Source organism: Dioscorea cayenensis, chromosome 11, assembly GCF_009730915.1.
Source record: "Dioscorea cayenensis subsp. rotundata cultivar TDr96_F1 chromosome 11, TDr96_F1_v2_PseudoChromosome.rev07_lg8_w22 25.fasta, whole genome shotgun sequence".
In the NCBI taxonomy this organism is placed as follows: Eukaryota; Viridiplantae; Streptophyta; class Magnoliopsida; order Dioscoreales; family Dioscoreaceae; genus Dioscorea; species Dioscorea cayenensis.
Genome location: NC_052481.1, coordinates 19,917,968 through 19,929,419, shown reverse-complemented (window position 1 = coordinate 19,929,419; position 11,452 = coordinate 19,917,968). Strand labels below are relative to the sequence as shown.

At 34.0% G+C, this 11,452-nt stretch overlaps 1 protein-coding gene across 1 annotated transcript; it reads right to left on the bottom strand.

Moving 5' to 3' along the window:
- Positions 1-6,432: 6,432 nt before the first annotated feature.
- Positions 6,433-9,836, bottom strand: LOC120272106 (photosystem II stability/assembly factor HCF136, chloroplastic). The gene is made up of 8 exons (XM_039278851.1): positions 9,443-9,836; positions 9,135-9,370; positions 8,547-8,677; positions 7,969-8,101; positions 7,776-7,898; positions 7,220-7,294; positions 6,895-7,010; positions 6,433-6,711 (listed from the first exon to the last, which is right to left on the bottom strand). The coding sequence occupies exons 1-8, from the start codon at positions 9,756-9,758 to the stop codon at positions 6,645-6,647; spliced, it is 1,197 nt and encodes a 398-aa protein (XP_039134785.1). The 5' UTR covers positions 9,759-9,836; the 3' UTR covers positions 6,433-6,644.
- Between the last annotated feature and the right edge of the window lie 1,616 nt (positions 9,837-11,452).

Genomic DNA, 11,452 nt, shown 5'->3' with positions numbered 1-11,452 from the left:
TGGAAGCTTTCTATAGCCCCCCGTGCGAAACATTTCTTGTGGACCCTTTTCATGGTAGGTTATCTACTTCTAACTTCCTATATCTTCGGAATCTGGGGCCTAACAGCCCGTGTTCTCTTTGCAACCTTCTTCCATAGACTATTGATCACCTTTTTGGCTCCTGTACTAAAGCTCACCTGATCTGGTCCTATCTCAACCTACGAGAAAACACACACATTCAATTTCCTAATGGCTTTACATCCGGCTCTTGGTTAACTGATGGTAGTTACTCTATTCACATCCTAGCTCACCCGTTGTGATATCATTTTCCGCAATGCCAATCTGAATCCCCCCACTTTAGTGTGTAAATCTATTACTCATGTGCAGGATCACTTGGACTGCCAAAAGAGTTTGCTGGGCATGAAGCTAATTTTGAACAATTTCATCCATTCTGATGAGCTCTTCCTCTTTGTCCATGCCAGCACCAACCAGTGCACAATGGTGAGTTCAGTTGGATTCTTTATCTCCAATGCTCAGTCTATTGTCTCTCTTGCAGGTTGCTACTCTCAAGCTTTAAATGACATATAACTAGAAAATCTCTTTGCTCTAAGAGTGGCACTGCAAGTGGCGTTGGACTCGCACCATTCCATCAAGAACATATTTGTTGATGCGTCTGCACCTCTGACTGTCATTACCAACCCCGATCCGGTCATCACTTGGCGCTTCAGATCTCAGATTGAATTAATCAAGTCCCTCTTAAACATGCTCGGATCTCCTGTCATCCATTGTATCCTGGGGTCTTGGATGCTTCCTGCTACCTCTCTAGCTATATTTGGTTTCAACGACCCAGCCCTCAATCTCTTCTTGTTTGGAAGAGATTTGCCACACTGGTTAATGAGAAGCTTCATTGATTCGGGATTTGTTTTTTAGTTTCTTGTTACTTGTTTCTTTGTAATTCCCTGTCTCTTCAGTTTCCTTCGCTTTTTTTTAATAAATTAGCCCCCACTGAAAACACACTGAAAAACAAGACACTGAAATTTCATTGTAGTCTTTTGAACTTTCCTCATAAGTCATAACACATTCCAACATTATTCTGCAGAAATTTTTTTTATTATTATTTAAAGCCACTGTTCATTCACATTATTATTAAATTTTGTCATTAAATTGATAGAATTCAATTAAATCTGATAAATATCATACACATGGCTCAAAAATAAACTTCAAGAAAATCTCAAAATGAAGGAAAACATGAACACAATGTGCATGTGGCTACTTAAATTAAATAGAAATCTACACATATTCTACTTAAATAAACTCTAGTTGAGGCCAAGCCTCAGAAGCTTTCTGTTTTGATAAGACCATCTCCTTAAAGATTTTTAGGTAATGAGCAAGCACTTTAACATAGGTTTCTAAACCATTCTCTTTCAGTAATTTTTCAATATCATCTTCATTTCCACCAAAAAAATTCTTCAAACAACTAATGGATATCACCTCAAAATGATCCTCAACATGAATCAACAACCTTCCAATTTCATCCTTTGCATACACCACTTTCAGAAACTTCAGCATTTCATACTCAACAAGTGTTTTATACTTCCTCACCTCCACATCCAAATCATGCATCTTCTCCAACATTTCCCCATAGCCATTTTTATTAACCTTGCTCTTTTCGTGATGCACAATTCTTCTTCTCTTGCTCACTCTCTTTGATACAGGTTTGAAATCCTCAAATTTGCCAACCAAATCAGGATTCTGAGACAAAAGCTTTTCAATCTCCAAAATACTCTCATTGGCGCCGGAATTCGGGTCAGACAACAAATGAACAAAACTCTTGTACTCATTCTCAGAAACTCTTTCTTTGATCAACTGCATAAAGTTAAGGCCATCTTCAAGAACTTTGATCTTCAAATTATCTTGGATGACAGGTTCAATTCTGCAACAAGGAGGCAAGAAGGCATCGAATTCTTGGATGAGATATTGGTGAGGAGAGAGCATGTGTCTTATGTCTTCCAGAACAGGATCAAAAGGATCATTTGGACGCTTGTTTTTCAAATCCAGCATACGTTCCATAAATTTCCTGTATGCTTTTTTGTATCTATGGCCTTCATGTTTTTGCATGTGTTTCTGAACAGCTTCAAGGAAATAGGCACTGTGGTCTGAATCACTCAACCTCATCCTTGACATCCCTGTTTTCTTCTTTCGGTGAGTTCAAAAGTGAAAACAAGTTTTCAATGTATTCAATGATCAAGTTTGCTTCACTGTTATATATATATATATATATTCTAATTTGGTTTGAGAACAAAGTGAACTACAAAAGATGGATCTGAACTTTCCTAGATAATTAAATAATTACTGATATGCACTTTATTTTTTTTATGTAATTAAATTAAATCCAAAGACAGAAACAATTTTATGATTTAATTCTGGTCAAACATGTATAAATTTATTTATTTTTTCCTCTTTACAATATTATAATAATAAAATAAATTAATAAAGAAGACCATGAGAAATCATTAATATAAATCTGTGAATGGTGATGTTGATTTATGTACTTTCAGATTCGCACCGTCCAATTCTTTTGTCTATTTAATAAATTTTTAAAATTTTAAACATTATTGACTAATTTTTATCAATAATAAATCTATGTAAAATTGGTGAGTTAAAGGGCAGATTCAAACGAGATCCTATTTACTATATTATTTTGCTGCGAAAATAAAAAATTAATTTTTTCCCCTCAAGCAAATTGTTAACTAAAATATTTCGAGATTTGAATAATTGCATCATGAACAAAATAATAAGTTGAGTGAACAAGGTGATGATGCATAGGTTGAACATTCAATTCTTGTCCATATACATGCCCACTTAACTAAGAGCGTTTGTGGTATTTGTCAAATAAATAAATAATAATTTATAATAATTTAATAAAAATAGTCAATAACTTAATTTAATAACTGGAATCCAAGTATAGTATTGTAATAAAATTTACCTCAAATTACTCACTTATTATGTAAAAATTGAAAATACAACACTTTGATCTTGGAAAACAATGAAGAAAGATTGAATATGAGACGCCTGCTTATATATATATATATATATATATATATAATTCAAAAAGAATACTCAGTCCGACTCAATCTCTAATTCTGGAAAAGGATAAAATAATTAAGAATTTGGATAATGTATTTGATTTTGCTATTCTAAATTTAATTAAATTCTAATTTTAGTTAATTGTTGAGTATTAGCCAAATAACTAATTTAACAATTTAAATCAAATTAATTAGTTATCCAAATTCGCTCGAGCAGCTAAAGATTCGACACAGCAAGTTTCCAACGAGTCCATTGTGACTGTCAAAAGCTCCCTCGACTTCCTAAACGTCAAATCTGCGGACCTCGCCAGCAACTCACCGCCACTCCTCAACCCCATGGCTGATCCCTCTGGACCCGGCTAAGCTGACCTCTGTTATCTCTTGGTGGACTTCGTCTCCTCAGCTCCAGGTTGTAAATCTTTGTTTGTGTTCTTTTCTGTTGTTGCTTTTTTCTTGTTGTATTGTTCTGTTACACCGCTGATGTTGCATCATCCTCTTTTCTCTCTCCTCTGTTCTTTTCTTTTACTTGTTTGTCTTAGTCGTCTATTGTTGTTTTTGACTTTTTCCCTTTTGAATAAATCAGTGGTTTATCCACTTTTATCAAAAAAAAAAACATTACAAATAGTCTGACAAATATAATTTAAATAATAAAGTATTTAATTTTGATTAGCATTAAACTCAAAACAACTTATTCAATTCTAATAAAAAAAAACTTATTTATAATATTAGTTTTTCTTTATTTGACAATGGCAAAATCGTCATTTCATTTGAAAGATGGCCATATCACATAAATAAATAAATAAATATATATATATATCTCAAAATTTCACTAAAAAAAATTAAAATCACAAAAACCAAACCAAATCATGTTTTTAAATCACTGACAAATTTTTATTTAAATTAATAATTTTATCTTTGCCAAATAAAAAAGATTTACATCGTTTGCATTTTTTTTATTGACTGAAAAAATCACATAATTTAAAAATAAAAAAAAATCTTCTGTTATTTTTTTACAAATTGGAAAACTACAACGTTAATTTTTTTTAAAAAAATTCCATTCTAATATTTTGAAGAAAAAACAATATTATCTCCACATTTGGTTTTTTGGATATTTGAGCCATTCGTTTTGGGAGCAAGTCACAAGGGAGAGCCCAGTGGATGCTTTCCTTACAGTACAAAAATTCAAATTCTAAATCTTGGTTGATCAAAGCTCTATAACTAACTCTATTGGTAATCCTACACTATACTCCTCTAATTAAGCATGTTTAAAAGTAATTAATATTAAGTCAAACATACAAAAATTTAAACATGGAATTACAACAAAAGTCATAACAGTCCAAATTAAAGATTTTTTTTTATAACAAAAACAAAAAGTATTATCAAAGAAATAAGTAGAAAGATGCACTCTACTTAATCAAGTCTAGAGATTTAAGAATCATGTTATGCACACAAGTGGTGAGAAAAGCGCTGACTCTAAATGAAAGCACTATTGTTATACACAAAAATAGCGATGAGAGCGTGTAACCAAAAAACCAACTTAGTAGTGAAGGATGTCCACCACTTATATGCACACAAGCAGTCCATCTAATAGTCAATATAGGACTACAGAGTTCATTACAGACCCACATGAGAACCAACAAAACAACAGTAAACTTTAAAAAAACATGGAAAAACCATTAAATAACTTATTGATCCAAACAAATCTAACCTTTAAAACCTTATTTCAAAAGCAAGAAAAACAAGAAAACACACACACACACACAAGCATGAACAAAAAAGCATAACAAACTAACTAAGCACGCTTGAGATGAGCAATGACATCTTCAAGGCCAGCCAAGCTAAGAGACGTAAGAGCAATGCAGTCATCATGGTCCTCATTAGCCACACGCTCAAACTCAACCCTCAGCTTTGCAGACTCCACAACACCATCAGCCTCATCGCAAGCAACCGAGAAGAGCTCCCACAGCCTCTTGAACTCCTCCAGTGCTTCATTCCGGGGGCCGGAGCATTCCCGGTGAGCTTCAATGACAGCCATGGTTGCAGTGACCAGAGCTTCATAGGCCTCGCTCAGGGAATCCATTATGTTCTTGCTTTCCATCATGTATATGTGTGTCTTCTTGATCAGAAACATATTTATAGACACAATTAAATGTTTTTTTTATTGTCAAGGCAGGGCATGCACATATCTCGACAAAACAAGTAGAGATGAGATCCACGCATATATCAGTCAGTGTTGAATCATCTGGACACAACTACTACTCTCACTCTCAAAACTATACCCTCGGAACCCAGATAATAATTAAATGAATTTACATACATATCCATTTTTTCTCTGTATTATTTAAAAAAAATTTGTTTTTTTACTTATTATTTATGTTTTTTTTAACGTATCATCTAAACTATATTTAATGACTTAATAGTAGATATCTCCAAGTAAATGTTTGTATATATATATATATATATATGGACGAAAGCCATTGGTATTTGGTTCTGATTTTATCTAAAACATAAGTCACTAATTGTTTAAATTGTTTTAGAAAAAAATAGTAAAAACAATACAAATAGGTGAAAACAAAAGTATCTGATGAAAAATTTTAAAGGGCACTTTTGTCGTATCTGACCTTAAAGGTTGAAAATTGCTCCTAGGAAAATCAGTTGACAAATGAGAAACTTAGGAGGACTTGTTAATTAAGTGACATATTTTTCACAGGAGCTGCAAAGATGTGCATGCATTTAATCATATGAGACCACCATTTTTTATTCATGGAAGATACAGGGAAAGCACTTGGACTTTCATCATGAACATTTCCCTATTTTTTTAATTTGTTTATTTACCATTCATGGACATAATCACCTTCTTGTTCAATGCCTTGTTCCATATTTTATATTAGTTTTACTTTGTAGAACAGACTGCATCAATGTTTGCAGCATTTCAAACTGGTCCTAGTTCAACGTCCTCAAATTTTTAATAAATTTCTAAAGGGCTTAAATAAGTAAAAAAAACATTAAACAAAATTACACAAGTTTTCATTGGTCACAGACATATACATGGGTGTGTGTTAATGAAGGCAACAAGGCTGAATCAATGAATGAGTCAATTGAAAGTAGAATTTATCTTATAAGTTCCATCAAAACCATTTGGACAAATTTCATAAGCTTTCAAAGTTCACTGTATTTTGACAAAAATATTAAAAATAAATTACAGAAAAAGAAAAGAACTCAAAGCTTCATTCATACCTGTCTATGTCTCAAAGCTTCAGCATCATAAATTATAAAAATAAACCAGCTCAGCTGCCGGCAAATCCTAAAAAATCGAACCATTTGAGAAAACTGAAATCTGATAATAAAAATAAAATCAATCAGCAAATAAGAATTATAATCTCCGAACAACTTGGATTGAAATTGATAACGATGTTGCATCATAAAAATTACAAAAATGTACAGACTGTGAATGGATACATATACAGGCACGAGAACTAATGCAATTCCTTAGAAGGCCCTCTTGTAGCATTATAGGCAATAGTATAGTCTCTCTTCAAAGTAGAAAGATTTCCGTGATTGATGAACTTTGTCCAATTGTCAACCAACATAGCGAAGCAAAACACCATCATTCCCGAGTACAAAACCTTTGTTATCATTGATGAACCTGGATTAAAACATTGTGTGCAGTTGGTTGAGTTCTTTCAAAGATGACAGATACAAAATGTGCGAATAAACTCTACTACTTCACAGGTTGCAATCTTCTAAATAAAATTATTTATAGTCAGCAAAGTGATAACTGAATTGAAACATGAAAGAGATGGAAATGACTAGGTGGAGAAGCACATACTTTACTGCATAGAGATTTGCAGCTATATTGTCTGCAGCTTTATCACGAGTCCATGACTTGCCACCATTCATCGTTCTCAGCAAAATACCACTCCCTCCAGCAGCCCATGCTTCATCCTGTTATTAAGAATTCAGTGAAAAAGGGAAGAAAAGGGTTAAACACCATACTTCTCTGAAGGTGCCTTCTATAAAGACCAATTAATTCAAGAGTCAAATTTCAATCCAAGCATTGAATGTAATGATACTGCTCATGTTTAACTTGATTATAACACAGCGAGAACTCTGAATCCTATAAACTATTTGATATCACAGTTTTTACAACTTACTGGTGAGCGATATCCAACATCAAGAATACCGAACCCACGGCTTTGAACAGGAACTTCTTCAAAATCCTCTGTGATCTGCAATGAATAATTTCCTCTTAATACGTAGAAGAACATAGTAGAGATACAAAAGTAACCGCATTTTAGCTAAATAAACAATAACAACATTGAGGAAAAGAGAAGTGTAGGCAGATGCACAAAAATGCCCGACATATGAACAATGCTCAAACTAAAACACTTTGAAAACGAATCACATAACCATAAGACAAAAGATGAAGAAATGCATAATTGTGATACAAAAATAAAGGCTCCTTAATTGCCTGGCTTTGTTGAAGGATAATCTCAAGCTAAAATATTGGCATTCTAAACTAAGAAACGAAAATACAAGAAGTTTTTACGGTTTCAGGGAAATGTAAATGCCAAGCATGCTATGGAAATATAGAGAACATCACCTGGAAAAAAATCCCAAGTATCATCATTAAAGAAAAAGGTGAAGATTTAGTAAACATGTTTCTTAAATTCTCCATCAAAATTTAAACAAACATGCTGATATAATTACCCCTGTGCCTTTGCTGAGAAAAAGTCCACCACCACGAACAAGAAGCCAGAGGCCACCATCAGCCCTCCATCCCATATTTTGAATTCGCCTTGCAATTGCTCTATTATGTGGCTGCCAGTATGGCTGCATGTTCATGATATTTTGTAAATACTGGCATTCACATTGGATGCTTATTTTATAATTCAAACATAACCTGCCCAGGCTCCCAAGTCAGGTAAAAGTTCCCACGACTTGAGACAGCTACATATCGGCCATCTGGAGAACGATTAACTGTGTTGAAAGTTCCTGTATAGTAGCTAGCTCCACTAATCCCACTTGAAACTGTTCTGCAAAAGAAACAGAAGATAATAAAAAAGACAAAATTATCTTAAAAGGAAAAACATAATAATTCGAAAAAATAGAACTTAAAGCAACTACCAGGGTTATTTTAAAAGTATAAGGGAGCCTCTTTACCTTAATATCAAAGAGAAAAGCACTATGAAACCAAATATAAGAGTTCCATACGGAATGGAAAAATCTATTGGTTCATATAGGAAGTTAAAAATCATCTTGAATATGATTTAAATGCCCAATTCTAGATAAAATCAGTTTGAGGTTCAGACATCTACCAAGATGTGCAAAGGTGATTAGACTCTAACATGTCATAAAAAGCTTAGAAATTCAGTTTGATAGTTTTACAGTGTAGCAAAGAAGTAACAAGAACAAACATCCAAGAAAAGCTAGGGGAAAATTTGAAACTTGGCATTCAGTGATTGTCAAGATTAAAAATACCTATTGAGTGTGGCTGATACAGTCTCTTGAACAGCAGCTTTCCAATTGTATCCCCGGTTTGATGTCACATATATTGCTCCTTGATCAGTCACCATCTCTGCACTCTTTCCCCCAGTTGCTTTTATGTAAACCTATGGAATACAACAAGCATCATCCAACAATCACTTCAAAATCAAATACTCAAAGCTCCAAATTCATTACTAGGACTCAGGGCCCCAAGGTATCACACAAACAAACTCCAACCTTCAAATTAAAAGCAATTCATCTATCATAATTTTCCAAATTTAGTTACAAAAAAGAACAAGCTATGTCTTTTCCAACAAAACTAACACCGTCTTAAGCAAAAAATAAACCACATGAACTAAATTGTTACCTTCAATTTAATTCCATTTGGTTTAGTAATCCATCAATTCAGTTCATATATTGTTCTAAAACTCAAATTAAATGCGCCTTAAATGAATCCATATGCCTCACTAATAAACAAGTAAGCCAAAAATCGGGCTGTCAATGAAAATCATTCACTTATCACTTAAGAAGGCTTCACCAAACTGGTTTGGACAAGGATGACAACAAAGTAAGATTTTTTACCATATCTCCAGGAAGTTGAGCACTCAAAGGAATTCTCTCCCAGCTTTCTCCAGCATTGGAAGTGTATAACAAGATGGCAGGTTTCCCAACAATCCACCCTTCTTTACCATTAAAGCTTATCGAGTTGAACCTATAGTTGAAATCCTCTTCTTCAGCAGAAGGAATGGATCTCGGGGACCAAGTATTACCTCCATCCTTCGTCTCCAGGATAGTCTGCCTCGTGCCCAGCAAAAAACCTAAAAAATATCAGCAATCGAACATCAAGAATACATAAAAATTCGATTGAAAGGAGTTCAGAGAGAGCACACCATGGTTGGGGTCATCGGGGACGAAGGAAATGTCGAGGAGGACAACGCCGGGGTCGATGGGGAGGTAAACGCGCTCCCATTCGGAAAGCGACGGTTCATCGGAGCGAGAGGGAGAGGGGAACGAAAGAACGAGGGGAATGGCAGCGGTGTCGGCAATGAAGCGGCGGCGGGTCTTGGAGGAGGGGGAAGAGGAGTCAAGGGAGGCGCGGGGGAGGAGAGGAAGGGCAGTGGGAAGCTTGAAGGAGGAGTTCCGAGGGTGGATGGAGGAGGAGTGGAAGAGGATGCGGTTTGGATCTGCGAGTTGGAGGCTCGCCATTGGAGTTCTTCGATGAAGCTTCGCTGTGCTCTCACTTCTATCTTTTTTCTCTCTTATCCGGTTTCCCGGGCCTTTTGAAGCTCCACGACAGCATAGCATTTGGATAATAATAAGTAACAAAGATGACAGGGTATATTAATAAAATAATATATTTATATATATATATATATCATATATTTCAGTAGCCGCCATAATTACAATTTATTTATAAATAATATTAAACAGTTTTAAATAATATTATACAGTGATTTACAGTAATTATAAACAGTGATAATAAATCTATATATTTAATGATTGTAAATAAACTTCTTTAATTAATAATTATCTGTGTATGTATACATATGACTTAAATATCTACACTGTTATGTTTTAATTGTGAATTTTTGAGTCAGGTATTCCATTGCATTGACCATCTCATGATTGATGTGTATGTACCCTTCAAATCTTATTTTACTTATAATTTTCTTCATATATTATTATTTTTCATATATTATTATTTTTTTAATAACATGAATAACTACCGCATACACTCAGTATGTTTTAACCATGTATTAAAAATAAATTAAATTTTTAATCTCACATAAAAAGCATGTTTTATGGCTTGATTATTACGACAGCCATAAGTGAGTGGCAAGTATTTTTCTTTTTCTTTTTTTTTTGGTTGAGCGGCCAAGTAAAAGACCTCTTTAATTAAGAACTGTAGCGTATGGAGAAGCTAAACTCTGGTTTTTCTTTATGTGGGAGGTTTTTCAAACAAAAGCTATATAACTTCGAACCACAAAATACCTCTAAAACTCATCTTCCAGAAGCTTTTCTAATCAATGGGCCCCTTCTCTTTTTTCCTTTAACTTTTCTTTCACAAACTCCTTAACCTTCAAAATGTAACATACATCAGGTAATATATCCTTGTCAATCCCTTCCTAATCAATAGACCCTTGCCTTAAAAAGCCATCACTTTCCCATTAAGCATATGAGATTCCCATTAAACCTTTGAAAGTTAATATTCCATTCCCTCACAAGTCAAAAAGATAAAAGTTTAAACATGTGACTAATCCATATTTTTACAATATACATAGAATGTCAGAAAAGTCGAAACCTAAACCCTTCAGATACCCCAGAATTCCAGCAACCTAAATGCTGTGCTTACTGTAATTGACATCCGAGTGATAAGTGTGTGTTGAATTCGCTAATGGCATCACCAAGAATTTTAAAATGCAGATTATTTTTACCATAAAGATCCATGCACAAAATAGTATTGTGCGCTCACACGATACTATCCCTGTGCACAAAACTTATAATCCAACGAGTTTCAGCTTCAACTCATGTCTGCAGCTCAAATTGTACATTCTAGTCTTCAATACTTGTAAAAGACCAAACCATTGGCAAACTGATCCACATCATATTACTGAACATGTTTCCACTTCACAACAACTAACCCACATCAGATATGCAATTAATTATCCCCAGCATATCAAAAAGCAGAGATAAGACTCGGTGCTAAACCTGGGCATCGACTTCAAAGAAATCTTGAAAATTTTTAAAAAATGAAAGAAATAAATGCAAGGAATAAAGACAAATAAGAAACTACCTACCATTAGATGCAGTAAATTAGTCTGAATATCTGTTTTAAAGCCCGAAATAAACTTCTCCACTGCATCAGCTGACATTCTCTTTTCCTTCAGCAGCATTAAATA

Excerpts from the sequence above, each read along its gene's own strand:
- LOC120272106 (XM_039278851.1), bottom strand. The coding sequence starts at position 9,758 with ATGGCGAGCCTCCAACTCGCAGATCCAAACCGCATCCTCTTCCACTCC. Across the intron at positions 7,295-7,775 it reads TTCTCAGCAAAGGCACAGGG|ATCACAGAGGATTTTGAAGA; the intron begins GTAATTATATCA and ends TATTCATTGCAG. Across the intron at positions 6,712-6,894 it reads GCAAATCTCTATGCAGTAAA|GTTCATCAATGATAACAAAG; the intron begins GTATGTGCTTCT and ends GTTTTAATCCAG.